Source organism: Miniopterus natalensis, chromosome X, assembly GCF_054644295.1.
Source record: "Miniopterus natalensis isolate mMinNat1 chromosome X, mMinNat1.hap1, whole genome shotgun sequence".
Classification (NCBI taxonomy): Eukaryota; Metazoa; Chordata; class Mammalia; order Chiroptera; family Miniopteridae; genus Miniopterus; species Miniopterus natalensis.
In genome coordinates, this window is record NC_142103.1 from 17,051,387 (window position 1) to 17,070,851 (window position 19,465).

The 19,465-nt window shown below is 39.2% G+C and overlaps 1 protein-coding gene across 1 annotated transcript in view; it reads left to right on the forward strand.

Annotated features, from left to right (window-relative positions):
- The window catches only part of KIAA1210 (KIAA1210 ortholog), a 63,438-nt gene that overhangs the window by 22,127 nt on the left and 21,846 nt on the right, over nt 1–19,465 (forward strand). Inside the window, exons 3-6 of the mRNA XM_087813510.1 lie at nt 691–761; nt 7,126–7,297; nt 13,329–13,455; nt 13,775–13,906. Coding sequence (XP_087669636.1) covers nt 691–761; nt 7,126–7,297; nt 13,329–13,455; nt 13,775–13,906 — 502 coding nt within the window. The remainder of the gene's footprint in view (nt 1–690; nt 762–7,125; nt 7,298–13,328; nt 13,456–13,774; nt 13,907–19,465) is intronic.

Below are 19,465 nucleotides of genomic sequence, written 5' to 3' on the forward strand. Positions count from 1 at the left end.
ACTTTCTGTGACCATGTGTTTGCCTATTCTGGAATTTTATTTCAATGGAATCACTGTCTTTTTAAAAAGAAGGATAATTCTCTCTAATAGCAATTCCCTTTGTATACTTTTCTTGAATAATTTAAGACTCTAACTCAGCCATTTTCAACCTTTTCCATCTCATGGCATACAAAAACTAATTACTAAAATTCTGCAGCACACCAAAAAATATACATTTTGCCAATCTGACAAAAAATAGGTATAATTTTGATTGATTTACAAATACTACTACTAATAATAATTACCTACCTTTTTTCTTCCAAAGTGGCCTTTAAAAAAATCAGGTGCTTATACTTGGATATAAGGATTTTTGGTACTAAGAATTTACCAATCAGACACAACCTTATTATGTGACATGACCAATAATATGCAACTCTATTATATGACCTATATATTTATGGTTGAAGACAGGGCATTCACACCAGACGGCTATTGTTGTGTTGGCTGTTTTCATTTTTAATTTGACAATATAAGGGAAAAGAGGTCAGTGCCCTTGACTAGTCAGGTATTGCATGTTTTTAAAAATTCTTGCCTTACACCGGTTGAAAATTGCTGCTCTAATTGAAGGATAAGGGGTAGGGTAAAATGATTGTGTTATGTTCTGGATATAAGTGATGATTTTTTGTTTTTTTACTCTATATTTTACTTTAGTGATCTTAGTATGGCTGACTCACTAAATGAAGCTTCTGGCAATCTGGAAGTTCTGGAGGGCAGTGATGAGGGTAAGTAACACAAGAAAATCTTGGTAACTAGAACTAGATTTGTTTACTGTGTTTAACAACCCTAAGAAAGAAAATCAAGTCACAAGCAAACAAGTTCATATCAAATTTCTAACAACATGAAGTTCAGTCCACATTTACTTTTTAGTCTTCTAACCGCTTCACTTTCATTTCCAATCTGATACTCAAAAGGTTTGTCTGAGGCCCTGCAATCTTATTAGGGGATGGTTAACAGGTTCTACTTACTAAGGCAGGGGAAGTATTTCTGCTTAATCAGAAAAAAAAAAATCAGAGCAGCCCATGATCAGAGAGATTCAACTGAGGTTTTACTGTAGCTAGTAATTCAGATTTAGCCAATAGTAAAGGGGGAATAGAAACAAAATATGCCACCATAGGCTTCTGTTAAATAGGATTCAATTTAGAAAAATTTTCTTGTTGCAAAACTTACTCAGATGTTTATCTATTACTTAAATTATGGTACCAACTGTGAGTGATAGGTGTCCATGAGTGATAGAAAGGGAGGCAAAAATCACTAAACAATGATAAGCTTTACTGACACCAAAAAAAGTGGAAAAAAGGAATCTAAGACATAAAATGAGATATTGAACTTAATGACAGAACTGAATTTAACAGTTCACTGGGTTATTCTTCAATTTTTAAAAATATATGTTTTTATTGATTTCAGAGAGAGGAAGGGAGAGAGAGAGAGAGAGATAGAAACATCATTGGGAAATTCATTGATTGACTACCTCCTTCACACTCCCTATTGGGAATCAAGCCTGCAACTGGAGCATGTGCCCTGACCAGGAATTGAGCCGGTGACGAGTTGGTGCATGGGCTGATGCTCAACCAACTGAGCCACACTGGCCAGGGCTGTTCTTCAATTTTTGCTGAGTTTTCTTAGTGTATTGTGTAGAAGACTTGGTATGGAAGGACAGGGAGGGGAGTGCCTTTTTGTGGTTTCCTGGAGGCCTGACCACTGAAGATGAGAGGTGGAGGATACTGAGCCTGGTACATGGATCTCTGAGGAGAGGGTTTAAGCCTTCATCTCTGTGTCACCACTGTTTAGTATTACGCCTCAGAAAGAGTGATTAGACACTCAAAAATATGTAATGAGTGAATTAATAAATGAATGATAGGCCTCTTCACCCAGGCAGTCCCAACCACTAAACTAACTGACCTATCTTTTTGTAATGAGGTAGACAGATCCCTACAAACGAAAATGGCAATGTAATGCCGCTTGGTGAACAATGAAGGTAAGGAAATGCCTTTTCTCTATTCCCAAGATTTTTTTAAAAGACCAAACATTTGGGTACATTTTTAGTATTAGTCATTGCTAGCCAGAGAATAAGGTGGCTGTTGGGAGGTTGAAGGAAAGGAAGGTTAGTTAGAAAGGTTTTTTCCAAGCAGCAGTGCAACAGAACAAGGTCAACATTATGTGATGCATTTTAAAAGCTGAGTTCAACTTAGATGGGCTGCCTGTGTGCATGGTGGATAAGCAAATATACAACCCAGCAGCAATGATTCCATCACTGGATTTAATGGTGTTCTCTTCTCTGGGGGGGGGGGGGGGACGGACACCTGCCTACCATGGGCCATTTTCTGGCATGTGATACACTGCAGGCCCTCATTGGATGAGGATGTTGAAAGCTACTGCCTGTTTGAGATTACATAGTCCTTAGGCTTGGACAGGGAAATGAATGGCTTTGTTATAGAAGAAGTCCAGACAGCTGTCAGCTCTCACCTGTCAGTTCACTGACCACCACTGCTGTACCTTATGGGGCATAAGGTACCCAGTGTATAGGTGATCTACATAAACATTTCTGGATACAAATGTCAGTTTTGACCCAAACCTGCTGCATAGGTCTATCTACCCTTTACATTTTTAGCAACTCTTGAAACCAACCCACATAGGACTCAGTTGCTGGCAATTTAAAGGCACCCCTTTACAAAGAAAGCTTGAAAGGCCAATTTATACACTTGAATATATGGCAACTGTCTCAGATTCCATTAGGGGTTCAAAAGTAACATAGATGTGGACAGTTCCCGGCTTTGTAGCTCACTCCCAGGGCTCATCTCCATACATGGGATCTGATGTAGTTCAGGATGGGGAGATCTCTTAACACAGGCTGAAGACCTGGAATATTGCAGCTGACATTGACTGTCTGGCAATAGGTTGCTCAGTAAGGCTGTTTCCATCTGCCCTAGATCAGTGAGCAGCCAACCCACCATGTGGTATGGTTACCATCTCTTGGTGACCCTCCCAACTCCTCACCAACAAAACTATACTACCACTATACCTAGAGCTACCCCACAGGGAGGAGTGGACACATTCTTTTCCTCCTAGAGCCCAGAATTAAATAGACACACATTGCTTAAGGCACTTTAAATCCTTATGGGAAAATAAGTTGTTTCAGCTCAGTAAAAATGGAAAATTGGGGGGGAATTGGAATATATGCATATTTAAATTTTAGTACCTGTTACAGTTCTAGAGTCTCTAGTCATTTTGTTAATTTAGGTACATAAAAATGTGTTAATACTTTCATTTACTCATACAGTGGTTATGACTGGTATGTTCAGTTTTGCAGCCTGAAAAGTTTATTAGAAGTGCTTTGATTCAGTTATTTTTTTGTTAATCCTCGCCTGAAAATATTTTTCCATTGCTTTTTCAGAGAAAGTAGAAAGGAGGGAGGGGGGATAGAGAGGGAGAGAGAAACATCCATGTATGAGAGACACATCGACTGGTTGCCTCCCGCACTTGCCCTGACCCAGGGTGGGGAGCGAATCCACAATTGAGGTAGGTGCCCTTGAACAGGAATTGAACCCGAGACCCTTTGGTATGCAGGCGGATGCTTTAGCTACTGAGCCACACCAGCCAGGGCTTGATTCGCTTAAGTGTTTGTAGATTGTGTGACAGATGTCTTTGCTGCTTTATGAGAAGCAGATTTGCAACTCCAAACCCTCCAGCTTTCTCCTCCTCCCGTCCATTCTGGCATTTTGATGCAAGAGAGGCAACAATCACTATGTTTCCAAACACTCTGAGCATAAAGTTGTTCCCCTTTCCAAAGACCAGAAAGAGATCCACCTGTCAAGAGTCAATCAATCATATTAATTCTGTTTGAAAAATGGCAATGCCTGCAAAGGCTAAAATATAGCATGCTTCTTCCTGTTTGTGAGAAGACACTGCCCAATTTGTCCTCACTGGGCAGAAATTACTTAGTGGTGTATTGGAGCTGGCTTACACTGGCTTGAGAGAGACTGTGCATATCTCTTCTTAAATGTCATGTTGGTAGCTTGACATTGACTGAGATGGGAGTATTTACACCACAAAAATAGTCAAATACTACAAATAACAGCATTTTTTCCAGAGATTCACTTGGTAAATATTTTTCAGTTAAAAACTAATTATAGTAATTAGTGTAGTATAGTAGTGAGAATTTTGCATAAAAATCTCACTATTTCATAGATTTTAGAAATTGTTTTGGGGTGGGGAGATTGAGAGAAGGCCAGAGAACAAAATATAGATTATTTTAGAGTCACCCTACTCTGTATTGTATACTTTTTGGCACTTTCACACTGAATACTTATAGTAGTTCTATGAAATCAAACATTTTAAATATTTTGATTTTATTGTCATACAAATTAGTTTAATTTTTCTTGAAGAAAATTATAGAAGGGGACTTGAAAAAAATATGTTTTCTGTTGTATATTCATGTTTTATTCTTTCTATCTTTAGGTAGAATTGCCAAATTTGTCCTGATCATGGCCCTATATAGATACCTCCTAGTAGATGAGAAATTGCCCAACTCATACAAAACTGAAATTTCTTAAGCAACAATTATCAAGCAAACAGTCCTATATTTTTTCATTGCCCCTCCCCATGCTAGCTTCTGTTTTTCTAATCATGTATATTTTAGAGCTCACTATTGAGTTATAGATGTGAGGTTGCTTCCCTTTATCTATAGATAGATTAGATAGAATTGATAAATCAGTTCTATAGATAAAATTGAATGTGGTCTTAATAAACAAGAAATTATTGACTACCTAATACTAGCTCAAACTTATTAGCACTTACTACATACCAGATACTATGCTAAGCTCTTTACCTACATTATTTACAGTTTACATCAACCCCAACAAGGGCCAGTGTTTAAATTATAACATGCTTAAGGATGACTCTGCTAAGTGATCTCAGTTTAAGGGAAATGACACTGTGTTGGTACTCTGCACCCCTCAGTGGACTCAGTTGTCCCTTGGATGTTACAGCTTGCCTTGCACTGTGCTAGTTGCTAAAGGGATGCTAAAGAGGGCCCGCTACAGCCTTGATTGGGGGACAGTAGCTAAGACATAGAACTATATCTTATTCCTTTCTCATGATACTCAAAGTATAATAAGTGCTTGATATGTGCAGACTAGAGAGCATTCAGATACAAAACTCTTGGTGCTAACACTCAAGTTTTAAGTGTGCAGAGAGAAGTGTGAATTGTAATGATTGGTCAGAAACTGGACTTGAGGCAAGCCTTGAAGTTTAGAAACCTTTCTAATAGGCAGGGCCAGCAGTATTAAGTACACAAATAGGTTATACCATTTCAGAGTTAAAAAGAACCCTAGTTCAGCATTTCCCCAGTGTGTTTTGCCAGACATTCTGCTTGCATGCATTAGGGAGACAATATTTTTGTTCAGTTTCTTGGACAATATTTTTGTTCAGTTTCACCGTATACATAGGCATGTTGAAGTTTCAGGAAAATCTTGCTGGAAAGCAGACCCCTAAACTTTGTCTTATCCAGTGTCTCCCAGGTACTGGACTGTAGACCCCTTTTTCATGCAACAGACCCATAAGTATCCCTCTGAACACACTTTGGGAGATGCTGATTAGTGTGATCCCCTCATTTTCCTGCTAAGTGCCAGAGCGGCTGAGTGATTTACCCAAGGTCACAGAGCTAATTGACAGCAGATCCAAGCCAAGAATTCCAGAGTTTTCTAACTCTTGGGAAGTGCTTTCCATTAAGCCACCAAGCCTTTGTAATGCCAACTCCACTGGCAACTTCCTTGGTGAGTCCTTCACTGCCAGCACATCATTGCTGTGCTGGCAAGAGGACTTCCAGGGACCAGACTTGGGAATTGCAGTGAGACACCTGGGTTAGTAAATCCTTGCATGTGAAAGCAATAAGAGCTAATTCCTTCCCTCTGAAGAATGTAGCACAAATTCCCCTCCTGTTTCCTCCCTTCTATGGAGCCCCAATAAAGACATATGTGCTTATTAGGAAACTAAAGAATGCCTAAATAGAGTCTAAAGAGCATTTAAAACTCACATTCTTCACTGCTGTCCTGGTAGTTATTATAGATAGAACAACCTTTCAGTTATTTGCATGTGCAGAGGGCAGCAGCCCTATAGATAATCCAAACCAATCAGCAGTAATTGAAGAACACACACAATGCATGTAATACACACGCATGCAAACACATGCACGCCCCTTGCAAAACCCTTTGGTATCCAATTTTGTCATGCTTTTTGCACAGTCAGCTTTTCTTCTTTCTGATTCCAAGCCTTCTCCCTTGTTCATAAATTCCTTCCTCAAGGAAGTCTTCCCTGACTGCATCAACTGACCACATTCATTCTTTGGGTCTGCATCGTTTGAGCACACAGGCTAGGCAATATCAACTCCCACATAGATTTCTAAGGGTCCCGAAGCCCTGGGCAGTACCAACTCCCACTTGGATTCCACATGTGGAATCTTAGCTCCTCAACTGGATTGTGATGATTCCAGCCACCGGGGTGGAGTGTAGGGGGTAACAAGTGCTTATTTTAGCTCAATAATTGCTGCATATGAATGAACTTCTTAGGGCCAGAAAAGAGATGTATATTAATAGTTGACATTGAGAGAAAAGTGAATGCCTAGTGAATTGGGCCTGAACAGAGGCTGCCCAAACACCACACACAAGCTGGGGCCTGAGCTTCTGCTCTCATCAGCAAATCAGATACTTTGTCACTGAGTTATTAAGAAGAGACCATCCACAGACAGTATTGCTCAGTGGTTGAGCCTCGACCCCATGCATAAAGTGGTTACCAGTTGGATTCCCAGTCAGGGCACATGCCCGGGTTTGGGGCTTGATTCCCAGTAGAGGCATTCAGGAAGCAGCCGAGTAATGTTTCTCTCTCTCTCTCCCTAAAATCAACAAAAATGTATGTTTAAAAAAAAGAAGAGAACAAACCAAATGAATGGTGCTGTGGTCCCTGGGAGCAAGGGCCAAGATCTGCAGGGCACCTGAGATCATAGTGCTTCTTCATGTCACAAAGACCCTGCTTCCTCTCCTGTCTTCCCATCCACCATCACACTCTGTCTCACTTTTCATTCCTAACTTCCAGGAAAGAAGAAATCCAAATTTAAAGCCTTAAAGAGTTTTTTTGGCAAGAAGAAAAGAAAAGAGCCTGAAGGTGCCCAGGGAGGGAGGAGCAGCCTGAAACAAAGCTCGTCCAGCAGCAGCATTAACAACTCTTCTCTGAATCTGGTTCAGGAAGGTCAACAACCTAAGTTAAGGTAAGCTCACTGGGTAGTGTGAGGGGTTTGGTGGGGGATGGGGACAGAGTAAGGGGCAGATTGCTATATCCAGGTCCTCCTTTGGTAGCCAATCACCGGTGGGCCTTTGGTTCCAGGGACTTTTGCCCTCCATGCTTGTGGGGGCTGGGTCGGGGGCCATTGCCAATGCAGCCATTTCCCAGTGGCCTGTCTCTGTGCTCATGTGTAGACATGTCATCTGGGCCACACAGCTCAGTGGGTTGGAACATGGTAAATGCACTCCCCATTCCCCAAGAGCTTTTGGTGGAGGGTGCAGTAGTAGATCAGGTAAACCCTTCCCTGTCTTAGCCACAAGAACTTGTATTTTGTAAGGTAAGGATAGCCTATATCATTCAGGAAGCTTGGTCTGGCTTGCTTGCCTGGCCCTCAGACTGCAGCTCTGTGATTACTGGGTGAGGGGAACTAGATCTCAGAATGTGTGAATAAAGTCTCAGTGAAGCCATATACCTGGGTTGGGACATAAGTGTGAAGTCACTGTATTAATGTAAAAATGAACAAATAAATAAGCAAGCAAAGAACCCAAAACCATTTCTCCCTCCATCCCAGGAGACTAGGGGAAATGGTGCATCTGGTCACAGAAGGGATGGTAAAGACTGTTTCTGCCACTACCACCCCTATTTAAAATTTCATCTGTGATGCTCCAATTTCTGTATCTTATTGTGGAAAATCTGGACTCTCAGTACCACCAGCTATTCCTGGCTCAGTCGGATCCCCCTCTATGGAGTTCCACCAGGGACTGTTCTCCTGACCTTAAACTCTAGACTTATCTGGACTCCCCACAGAGCTCACCTATGCTGCTCCCCATTATCTAAAGTCTTTGTTTGGTGGTGATGGGACAGTTAGCAAACATATTATACTATCCCCTAACAGCACATAGGTCTCTTTAAGGGGGACATTAATGCGTGCATTGAATGTGAGGAATTTCAGATAGCTTTGCCAGTGGGAGAGATGGTTTTGGACAGGGGTTTGTTTCATACCTCACAAATCATACCATTACAGACCATTACCTTATAGCTCTAAATAAGGCTAAGACTAGCCCTGCTAAAAACTGCAGGGTGGGGTGGGGAGGGGAGGGGCATTTGGATTTACTCTGTGTTGTCTCTACAAATTGGCAAGGGCTCTCTCCACTAAAATTGTATATTTCCCCTTCTTACTTGCCCCTCCCCCCTCTAAAATGGCTCGTTTAGTCTGCTGCATTTCTCCACACTAAGAAAGTGTGTGCATGTGCACCTGTCTGAGGTGGGTGGGGAAAGGAGGGAAGGAACATGAGAATGAGAGGGAGAGGCAGTGCGTATAAGAGCATGTTGCCTTCACCACCAGGGCCAATGAGTAGCAGAGCTTTATAGGGAAAAGGTGGGTAGGAGTTTAGTACAAAGTGGCCCACAAGCCACCTTAGCATGGTGCCATTTGAATCTTCATGGCACCACACTGCCCTCAGAGTGTGTCATGATCAGATGTGTATGTCCTGTAGCCAGACAGGCTCACAATGACAGAGTGGGTGCTAGCCCTACAGTGCCTGAGGTGCTACTTTAGTTATCATTGTTTTTTAAAGTGCCAACCTATGTGTACTGTTTTGTAATAAAGGTAATAAGTGCAAAAAAAATATTTGAAAAAATTTTAACTATTTTATCCAATTTTAAAATATTTCAATCCCTCCCTAAAAGAAACTCTGTACTGATTAGCAGTTAATCCCCATTATCCCCTACCCCCACTCCAGCCCTAGGTGAGCACTTATGTATTTTCTGCCTCTATAAATTTGCTTATTCTGGATTTTATGTAAGTGGAATCATACTACTTATAGCCTTTTGTGACTGGTTTGTTTCCCTTAGCATGTTTTCAAGGATTACCCATGTTGTATGTAGCATGTATCCTTTTATACTACTGAATAGTAGTATTCCATTGCATGGATATACTACTTTTTATCTGTTCATCAGTTTACAGATATTTGGGTGGTTTCCACCTTTTGGCTATTTTGAAGACTGCTGCTGTGAACATTTATGTAGAAGTTTTTTTGGATATATACTTTTATTTCTCTTGGGTATATACCTAGGAGTTGAGTTGCTGGGTCACATGATAATTTAATGTTTAAATTTTTGAGGCAACACCAGATTGTTTTCCAAAGCAATTGTCACATTTTACATTCCCACCAGCAGTGTATGGAAGTTCCAATTTCTCCACAGCCTTGCCAACCCTTTTGTCATCTGAGTTTTTGTTTCTAGCCAAGTGTGAAATGGCATCTCATAATGGTTTGGATTTGTATTTTGCTGCTGACTGACAATATTGAGAATCTTTTCCTGTGCTCATTGGCCATTTGTATGTCTTCTTAGGAGAAATGTTTTTTGGGGATCCTTTGCCCATTTTTAAATTGAATTATTTTATATTATTGAATTATAGGAGTTTCTTATGTATTCTAGAATTGTACATCTAGATGTACAATTTGCAAATATTTTCTCCCATCATGTAGGTTGTCTTTCCCACTTCTTGTTAATATCCTTTGAAGCACAAAAGTACAGTAAACCCTCAATTTTGCAGATCTCAATTTAACAGACTTTGGATTTAATGGACAAAATTTCCAGTCTGTATGTCATATGTGAAAATTAATATCCTGTTAATTTTAAAATGCTTTTAATCAAGATTTGCTCATAATTAAATTAACAGGTTATTTTTTTGTTATGAATTCACTGTTATTTTTAACAAATTTTAGCGAATAAGCCATATATTGGAAAAAACACTGTAAGAATTTCACCAACATAAATAAATATAACATATCTACAACTATAGTCTACATATTTAAATCCAAGCATCACTGTTTGTAAACAATGTCCCGAGAATGATTAGAAAGTGATCACTGCATTGAGAGTGGTAACTGGTTCTGTTGTTGCTTGGTGTGACTTTATGCAGCAGTTTTAACTCCTGCTGGCCAATGTTCCACAAACACTAAGCCATGCCCCAGCCTTGTGCATTTGTTTACTTGCAGTGACTGGTGAACTCACACATTTACTAGACCTATTCAGTATAAACTTAAAATTATTGTAATACATGTAAAAACTTTTTCATGAAATTAAACTTTTCATACATACTCCGTTTTAATTACACAAATGTGTTTACATAAGAAAAATAAGTTAACTAAATTTGTCATTTTTTTAACATACACATTCAGAAAACCTACTTTATTATATAATGGACTTTTGGCTTTAACGGATACCCCCTCACCCAAATTAGTAAGTTATATTGGGGTTTTACTGTATTTAATTTTGATGAAATTCATTTATCTATTTTTTTCTTTTGGCGCTTAAGCTTTTGGTGTCATATCTAAGACTTCATTGCCAAATCCAGGTCATGAACATAGACCTCTGTGTTCTCTTCTAAAAGTTTAAGCTCTCATATTTAGGTCTTTGACCAATTTTGAGTTACTTTTTATATACAGGGTGTCCCCCAAAATGTATATGCACTTTGAATGATTATAAAGTCAGTGCTTATTACCATACAGTTCATTTTCAAAATTTAAAAGAATCTATAGAAATGAATAATATTGTTTGTCAATGCCTGTTTTCAAACTGATGACCACCATAGACCAGGCACTGCTGATAACATGAAGCAATGGAATCACAAACATCAAGAATCATTTCGTTTGATATTTGTATGCCCTCAATTCATCGGCTCTTGACAATTTTATACTATAAACCGTATTATTTATGTATCCCCATTAAAAAAAGTCTAGTGGCACTTTAGGATAATTTTTCTTTGTTCAAAACTTAGCCTGGCTTCACCCATTATTTCAAACCAGTTAAACCTGAAAAGGAGTGAAATTTAAATCAGTTATCAGCTGTTAAAGTGTGTATACATTTTTTGAGACACCCTATATAGTGTGAGATAAGGATCCAATTTTATTCTTTTACATGTGGCTATCCAGTTGTCCCACCACCATTTGTTGAAAAAGCAATTCTTTCCCCCACTGAATGGTCTTAGCACCTTTGTTAAAATAATTTAACCAGAGGTTGGTGAGTTTATTTCTTGATTCTCAGTTCTATTCCATTGATCTATATGTCTATTCTTAGGCCAATGTTACCTGCCCTGATTATGTAGCTTTGTAGTCAGTTTTGAAATTGGCAAATGTGAGTTTTCCAACTTCTTGTTTTTCAAGATTGTTTTGGCTATTTTTGTTCCCTTGCATTTCACTGTGAATTTTAAGATCAGCTTGTTCATTTCTGAAAAGAAAAAAAAAAAAAGTGTTTAAAGGCAGCTGGAATTTCACTAGGGATTGCATTAAATCTGTACATCAGCTTGTGAAGTAGTGCCATCTTGACAAGATTATTCTTCCAAGCCATCAATATAGGTTGCCTTTCTATTTATTTAGGTCTTCATTAATTTTTTATCAGCGTTTTATAGTTTTCAGAGTATAAGTTTTACATGCCTTTTGTTAAATTTATTCCTAAGTAGTTTATTCTTTTTGATGTTATTGTAAATGAAAGTGTTTTTTTTTCTAAATTTTCAGATTGTTTATTTCAAGCATTTAGAAATACAATCAATTTTTGTATATTGATCTTGTAGCCTGCAACTTTGCGGAACTTGCTTATTAGTTCTAGTAGTTTTTAATGGATTCCTTAGGAGTTTATACACAAGATCAAGTCATCTGTGATTAGAGATAATTGTACTTCTTCCTGTCTAATATGGATGCCTTTTTTTTAACTTCCCTGGTTAGAACCCCCAGTACAATGTTGAATAGAAGTGATAAGAGCAGACATCCTTGTCTTGTTTCTGATCTGAGGGAGAAAGTATCCATTCTTTCATCATTAAGTATGATATTAGCTGTGGGTTTCTCACAGATGTCTTCTGTCAAGGTTGAGTGTCTTTAACATGAAAGGGTATTGTATTTTACAAATGCTTTTTCTGCATCTATTGAAATGATGGTTGGCTTTTGCTTTTATTTTATCGATGTATTACATGAATTTATTTTCATATATTAAAGCAACCTTGCATTCCTTGCAAATTCTACTTGATCATAGCCTTTAATTCTCTTTATATGTTGCTAGATTGTTTGCTAGTATTTTACTGAGGATTTTCGCATCTACATTCATAAGAGATAGTGGTCTATAGTTTTTTACCCCTGTGATGTCTTTGGTTGATTTTTTAAAAGGTAAAATACCTTCCCAAATCCCAAACGGAGTTTTTTGTGCCTTTAGCCTTTCATTTTTATCTAACTTTCTTCTGATTTGTCTTAACACATAACTTTCATCAACCTGGCCCCATTCCCAATCAGAAGGCATTTCCATCAGGGTTTAGCAAGCTGTGGGTGTGCATGGGGCAGTGGTGGGTGCATAGGATGACTTTGAAAATAAGACAGATGTATTGCAGATCCTTTGTGTGAAAGAGAAAAAAAAACTGGTGCATGAAAATCTCCAGCATCTGGGCAGATATTTGATATTTTAAAATAAATAAAAACAAAAACACTAGAGAGAAATTTGGGTATAAGAGGTCTTTTATAACTCTTACCTTAATAATAGTAAGACTCTGGGTCTTCCCTTCTATTCCATGGGGTTGCCGCTATTGAACTGTACATTTTAAATGGGTGAATTGTATGGTATGTAAACCATATCTCAGTGAATATATTATGTAAAAAAGATATGTGTTAATTATTTTAAAAATAAAAATTATACAGAAGTACATCAAGTAGAAAATTATCATCACCTTCTTGTCTCTAGATCCTTTCCTCAGAGGAAACCATCACTAAAGATTTGGTGGCAACCCTTCCAGACATTTTTCTATAAACATAAATGATATATGTATGTAATATATATTCATATATTAAAGGGGACCATACTACTCTTTATTTTTTCATTTATTATCTCATGAACAACTCTCTGTGTCAGTATATATGCATCTTCACCCTCCTTCTGTGATGTCTTTGGTAGGCCATATTATAGATGTACATGTGTCATTGGTTCCTATGGCCCTTGGGCTGCTTTTACAAGACTTTCTCCTTCCCTTCCAGGGTCAAGAGAACCATGAGGAGCAAATCCTTGTCCCATGACAGCATCTTCATGTTGGATTCTGAGTCTGAAAGATCAGAAAGTAAAATATATCCTTCTCCGGAGCCCCAGAGAGGCAGAACTCTGGAGGTAATACTAAACTTGAACATCTGTGCTTAATTGGATTGACTACTCTTCCATTCCCTATTCCTACCCTACCAAAAAAAGAAGGGAGTCATTTGGCCCTATTTCTCAGCTGATTCCACCCCCACAGGGCTGTTGTAAATATTAAATGAGAGAATATACAAATATATGATGTGCTTACTTAGTTCCTGGCACATAGTGTTGGCTGGTGTTACCCCATTCACTTATTTTGACACACTCGAGAATGCTTTAAGTATTATAACAGTGATATTCCACTGTTAATGTGCAAGTGTTCCAACCCCCATGTCTTTTCTCTCTTCCACAGAGATCTCATGTTTCCAGAACTCTGCCTATCACTGGTAGTACGCATAGATCTGTTTCTGGAGCTCTGCTTGAAGTTAAGCCCCATTACGTGCACAGAAGTGGCATCTGGGTTGGAGGATCCAAGATCACTGAGGTAATAGAGTAGAATTGTTAAAAGTATGGCAGCTAAGTCAGATGGACAGACCTGTGCTTGAATTCTTGATCTGCTACTTACTGGCTCTGTAACCTTGGACTGATTTCTTAACTTCTCTGAGCCTTTCTTTCCTCATCTACAATGGGTATGATATTAATATCTACCTCAAAGGGTTGCTTGTGAGGATTGATAAAGACTCATAGGTGTTCAAGAAGTTGCTCAAGTTCTCCCAGATAGTAAGTGACAGACCTGGAAAACTGACCCAGTTGTGTTGACTTTAAAACCCATGATCTTTCCATTACCACAGTCTCTAAGATGCACAACTTCTTTGTACCTGCTTCAATGGGGAGAGGGGTACACCTTTAGTCTCCATAAAATGCAGCATGTGCATAGGTCAGTCTTACCTCCAGCTAATCCTAACCATTGCTCAGTCAGAAATTTCTGGAGCTCTGATCTAGAAATGCTCCAGGTGAAGCTGGAGATATTGCCAGGGAGATAACCCTTAGCAGCTACCAACCTTCCTCCTTCTCTCAGCTTTATATCCAAAGTTCCCTGTGTAACTGGAAAGGCCACACAGGGAAGAGACCTTTCTCCACTGGAGAGCTGATTATTTTGTATTTGGCAAGAGGTTACTAGGGTTTATTTTTATTTAAAAATTTTAATTAAATTAAATTAATTAATTAATTTATTTTAAAAAAAATCTTTATTGATTTCAGAGAGAGGAAAGGAGAGGGAGAGAGAGAAATATCAGTAATGAGAGAGTCATTGATTGGCTGCCTCCTGCAAGCCCCCGACTGAGGATCGAGCCCGCAACCCGGGCATGTGCCCTGACTGGGAATCGAACTCTGATCTCCTGGATCCTAGGTCGACGCTCAACCGCTGAGCCACGCCAGCAGGGCTAAAAATTTTTTAAATAATTTTTTGATTTATTGATTTGAGAGAGGAAGGGAGGGAGGGAGGAAGAGAGAAGGAGAGACATTGATTTGTTGTTCCATTTAATTATGCATTCATTGGTTGATTCTTCTATGTGCCCTGACCGGGGATTGAACCTGCAACCTTGGTGTATCAGGACGACATTCTACCCAACTGAGTTACCTGTCCAGGACAACTTGAGTTTATTTTTGACATGGCTGCTTAAGATCCCATATCTCTTGCTTTTTTTTTATGTACTGTACATGGAAATTTTCCTGGGTAAATTAGCTATTAAGGATAGAGAAGCAAACACTAACATGGTCAGCAATGATGCTGATCTTATGGTTGTAAAGCAGCCCCTAGGGCAACAGATTGTTGCCCTGTTGTACTACAGTAGGAAAATTCACTTCCATGAACTTTCTAGTCCAGTTTTAAATGTCAGTACCAGCCCAGCCCCATGGCTCAGTGGTTGAGCGTTGACCTATGAACCAGGAGATCACAGTTCGATTCCTGGTCAGGGCATATGCCCAGGTTGCAGGCTCCATCCCCAGTAGGGGGCATGCAGGAGGCAGCCGATCAATGACTCTCATCATTGATGTTTCTATCTCTCTCTCCCTCTCCCTTCCTCTCTCTGAAATAAATAAAAACATATAAAATAAAATAAATAAATAAATAAATAAATAAATAAATAAATAAAATAAATATCATTACCAGCTTTTGCTTGTCTCCACAGCTATACTCCCTTGCCATCCAGTGGCCAAAATCCAGGTCTACATGACCACATGGGGTTATTTCTCATATTCAAAAAAGAAAAAAGTGTTTACTGGATTCTTCTCTCTTTCCTTCCTCTCTCAGTCCCAGCAAGAGAGAGACTTTTATAGCAGAGATATTTGGTTTTTAAAAAGATGATTTTTGTGTGTGAAAATTACAGAAAATATTCTAGGGGCATGTCCTCTCACAATGAAGGAGGTGGGGAAAGCCCAAAGGCAAGTTTTCTTAAATGTCTGGTTTGAGCCCACACCTCACAACTTTAGCCTACTCCCTTAGTCCCTCCCTTGGGAAATAGGGCTTAAGACAGCACAGAGTGTGCCCTGGCTTGTGTGGCTCAATTGGTTGAGTGTAGTCCCATGTACCTAGAGTTCACTGATTCCAGTCAGAGCACATGCCTAGGTTGCGGGCTCGATCCCCAGCAGGGAACATGCAGGAGGCAGCTGATCAATGTTTCTTTCCCTCCTTCTCCCTTCCTCTTTCTCTAAAATCAATAAAAACATATTTAAAAAATATTTTTAAAAAGACAGCATAGAGTGTTAACAGAACCTGAGTTGTCAACAACCAGATTGACTTTTGTATGGGAAACTTCCCTTAAGTGCCAAGGAGACAACCTTAAATGGCAAAGTAGTTGACAGAATTAAGTTGAGGGTCCTCAAACCCAGTGCTGCATAAAAGTTGGCCAGGTATGGATATTTTTAATGGATTAAGTGAGCAACTGTGAGACTGTGGGAGAGAAAATTCAGGTACACCATTTCTGTTAGAAATACCAAGACTGAGTCAGTTTTTATCCCCTGCCAGATTTTCACCTCATGTCCTGTCTGAAGTGTTATGAATGTGGGTGCCTAGATTACTCTTCAAGACATTTCATGTTCTTTTTATTTGAGGATTAATAGATAAGAAGATGTAATAGCAGATTGTTAGCATTTTCTTATTGTTGAATCAAAATTAACTCAGTAATTTAAGAAACTGTGACAGCGAAGCAGTTTTTCTTACTGCTCACAGGCCCGCCTCTCCCTCTGCAGCCCTTCTTAGTGAAGCAAGCACACCTCTGCTGGTTGTTGCCTTTAAACTTCCTGAACTTGAGTATGGGCCATTCCCTTCCTGTTAGGAGACAGTACACAGTGGTTAGGAGACAGGAGTACACAGTGGTTATGAACATGGGCTCTAAAGGCAAGCAGACCTTTCAAATGTATGCAGTGCTACTGTGAGAATTAGTCCAGTTGTGTCATCTCTCAAACCTGGTTTACCCCATTTGTAAAATGGAGACCACAAAAGTGAATACTTCAAAGGATTGTTGTAAGGTTCAAATAAAAGACATCTATGAAGAGCACACCATGCCTGGCAGGGTGAATGATCTCAAATCAGAAACCAATCTCTCCACCTTAAGGACCAAGAAAGAGAAGAGCAAACTAAACCCAAAGCTAGCAAAAGGAAGGAAATAATAAATATGAGAAAGCAAAGTAAAACCCCCAGTAAGAGTTAGTTGTCATTCTTGTACTTATGATTAGAATTGGGCTTAGGGAGGCTGCAGAGTAGCTAGAAGTTACACTCACCTCCTTCTGGCACCAAACTGGATTTACAGCTTAATTATAAAGCAGTCAACCTGAACAACCAACTGAAGGCTAGATGAACTGAGGTATTATAACCAAGGATTTACAGAAGAAGCCACATAGAAACTGGTAAGAAGGACAGAGACACAGAAAGGGCTGGCCCCTGTGCATTGGTGTGGTGGCTAAGAAGCCAGAAAGATATCTTGGCTGCAAAACTTCCTCCCCCCAGGAGTGTGGGGTCTCAACCTCACTCAGGGATCCCCAACCCAAAGCAACAGAGACGGGAAGAGGAGCTTGCATAGCATCTGGTGGTGAAAATCAGTGGATATTCAATCCACCTGGGAGTGAAGGGCGTCTGCTAGAGACCCAGAAGACATCTTCCCAGGGTAAAGCACTCCTATTGTTATAGCATCAACAAACAACAAGTATTGTCCCAGATGTGGGGAAAAGGGAACCCTCGTGCACTGTTGGTGGGAATGCAGACTGGTGCAGCCATCGTGGAAATCAGTATAGAGTTACCTCAAAAAATTAAAAATGGAAATGTCTTTTGACCCAGTGATTCCACTTCTGGCAATATATCAAAGAGACCCAAAACACTAATTCAGAAGTATATATGCACCCCAATATTTGTTGCAGTGTTATTTACAATAGCCAAGAACTGGAACGGCCCAAGTGCCCATCAGTAGATGAGTGGATAAAAAAGCTGTGGTATATTTACACATATAGAATCTAATGAACAGAATAAACTGACGAACAAACTAGAAACAGAGGCATAGATGTATGGAACAGACTGACAACTGTCAGAGGAGACGTGGGTTGTGGGGCTGGATGAAAGAAGGTGAAGGGATTATATATGTATATATATATATATATATATATATATATATATATATATATATATATATGACACATAGACACCAACAACACTGTGGTAACAGAGAAAGGAGGGTAGGAGTAGGTGGAGGTGGGCAAAGGGGGGACAAATGGGGACCAGAAGAGACTTTGTTTTGGGTGATGGGCACATGATACCATGTGCAGATGGTATTTTGTTGGTTTGTACACTTGAAACCTGTATGGTTTTGGGAATCAATGTCACCCAAATAAATTCAATTTAAAAAGAATGTAAATCAATTAATATTCTTATAATATGTCATTTATAGGTGATAAATGGTTATTTGGGTTAAAAACTCCACAGTTGCCAAATTATTGCTGATATTTACTAAATTATAGAACAAAGAAACATTAATTTATTGCCCAAGATTTTTGCATGATTCCATATGTTGTTAAGAATGAAACATCTTTATTGCAAATAAAATGTGCTGTCATAATGCACACACACACAAACACACACACACACAGAATTGGACTTTGGATGTTTATTCCCCAAAGCCTCTTCTCAAGATCCTCCACTGGAGCCTGGTATTAATAAAGGGTTGCCTTATACACTGACCAGGAGTATCCCAGGGGCAAAATCTTGGCAAATCCTCATTGTGGCCCTTTTTTTTGGCTTTGAAAATTTGAAGACATCTCTTCTGAGCTGGAGCAGAGCCTATGACAGAAGCAAGCATTTCAGATCCATGCCAGCAAGGATTTTGTTTTGCTCATTGCTATAGGCCCTGTACCTGGAATGGGGTGTGGCATATTGTAGATACTTAGCCAGTATTTGTTAAAGATAAAATTGGGATTCTGATTCACATTAAAAGGACCATGGCAAAGACCAGTGCTTCAAATTCAAGTGTACCACGAGCTTCAAACTGGAATCAACTAGATTAGTCTGCTGAAGCCCAAGGAAAACCTAAATGATCAATTTTATCCCCATAGGAACACTAGTAAAGCAGTTATAACCAGGACTAGTTCTGTAGATTTTTTTTTTTAAATTCCAGAAATCCATCTTGACAAGATTAAGAGAAGCAACCAACACAGTCAAGATCTGATCCAGACTATTTCTAGAATGATAGGAGCAAGAATTATAGTTTGGATGCCAAGCCCAGACCATGACCCAAAGACTCACATCAACAAAAACTAGATGTCCAAAGACTGGGCCAAAAATAAAGTTTAGACTTAAATGAGATTTATAGTGAACATCAGTAGGACTATAACACCAGAATTCTGGTTTGGGTCAAATATGCAATTTGAAGTTTCTGTCTTTGTTTGAGGATTGGCAAAAGTGTGCAGCAACCCAGAATGTGAGCTAAGGCTATTGGTCTTTGGTGGGTAGAAGATTCTTTCTTGGCATGTTTTTTCACTTTGGATTCTTAGTCCTTTAACCATTAAGCAACAATAGAACACCCGTAATTTGTTTTTTGTTTGTTTTTTGTTGTTTACT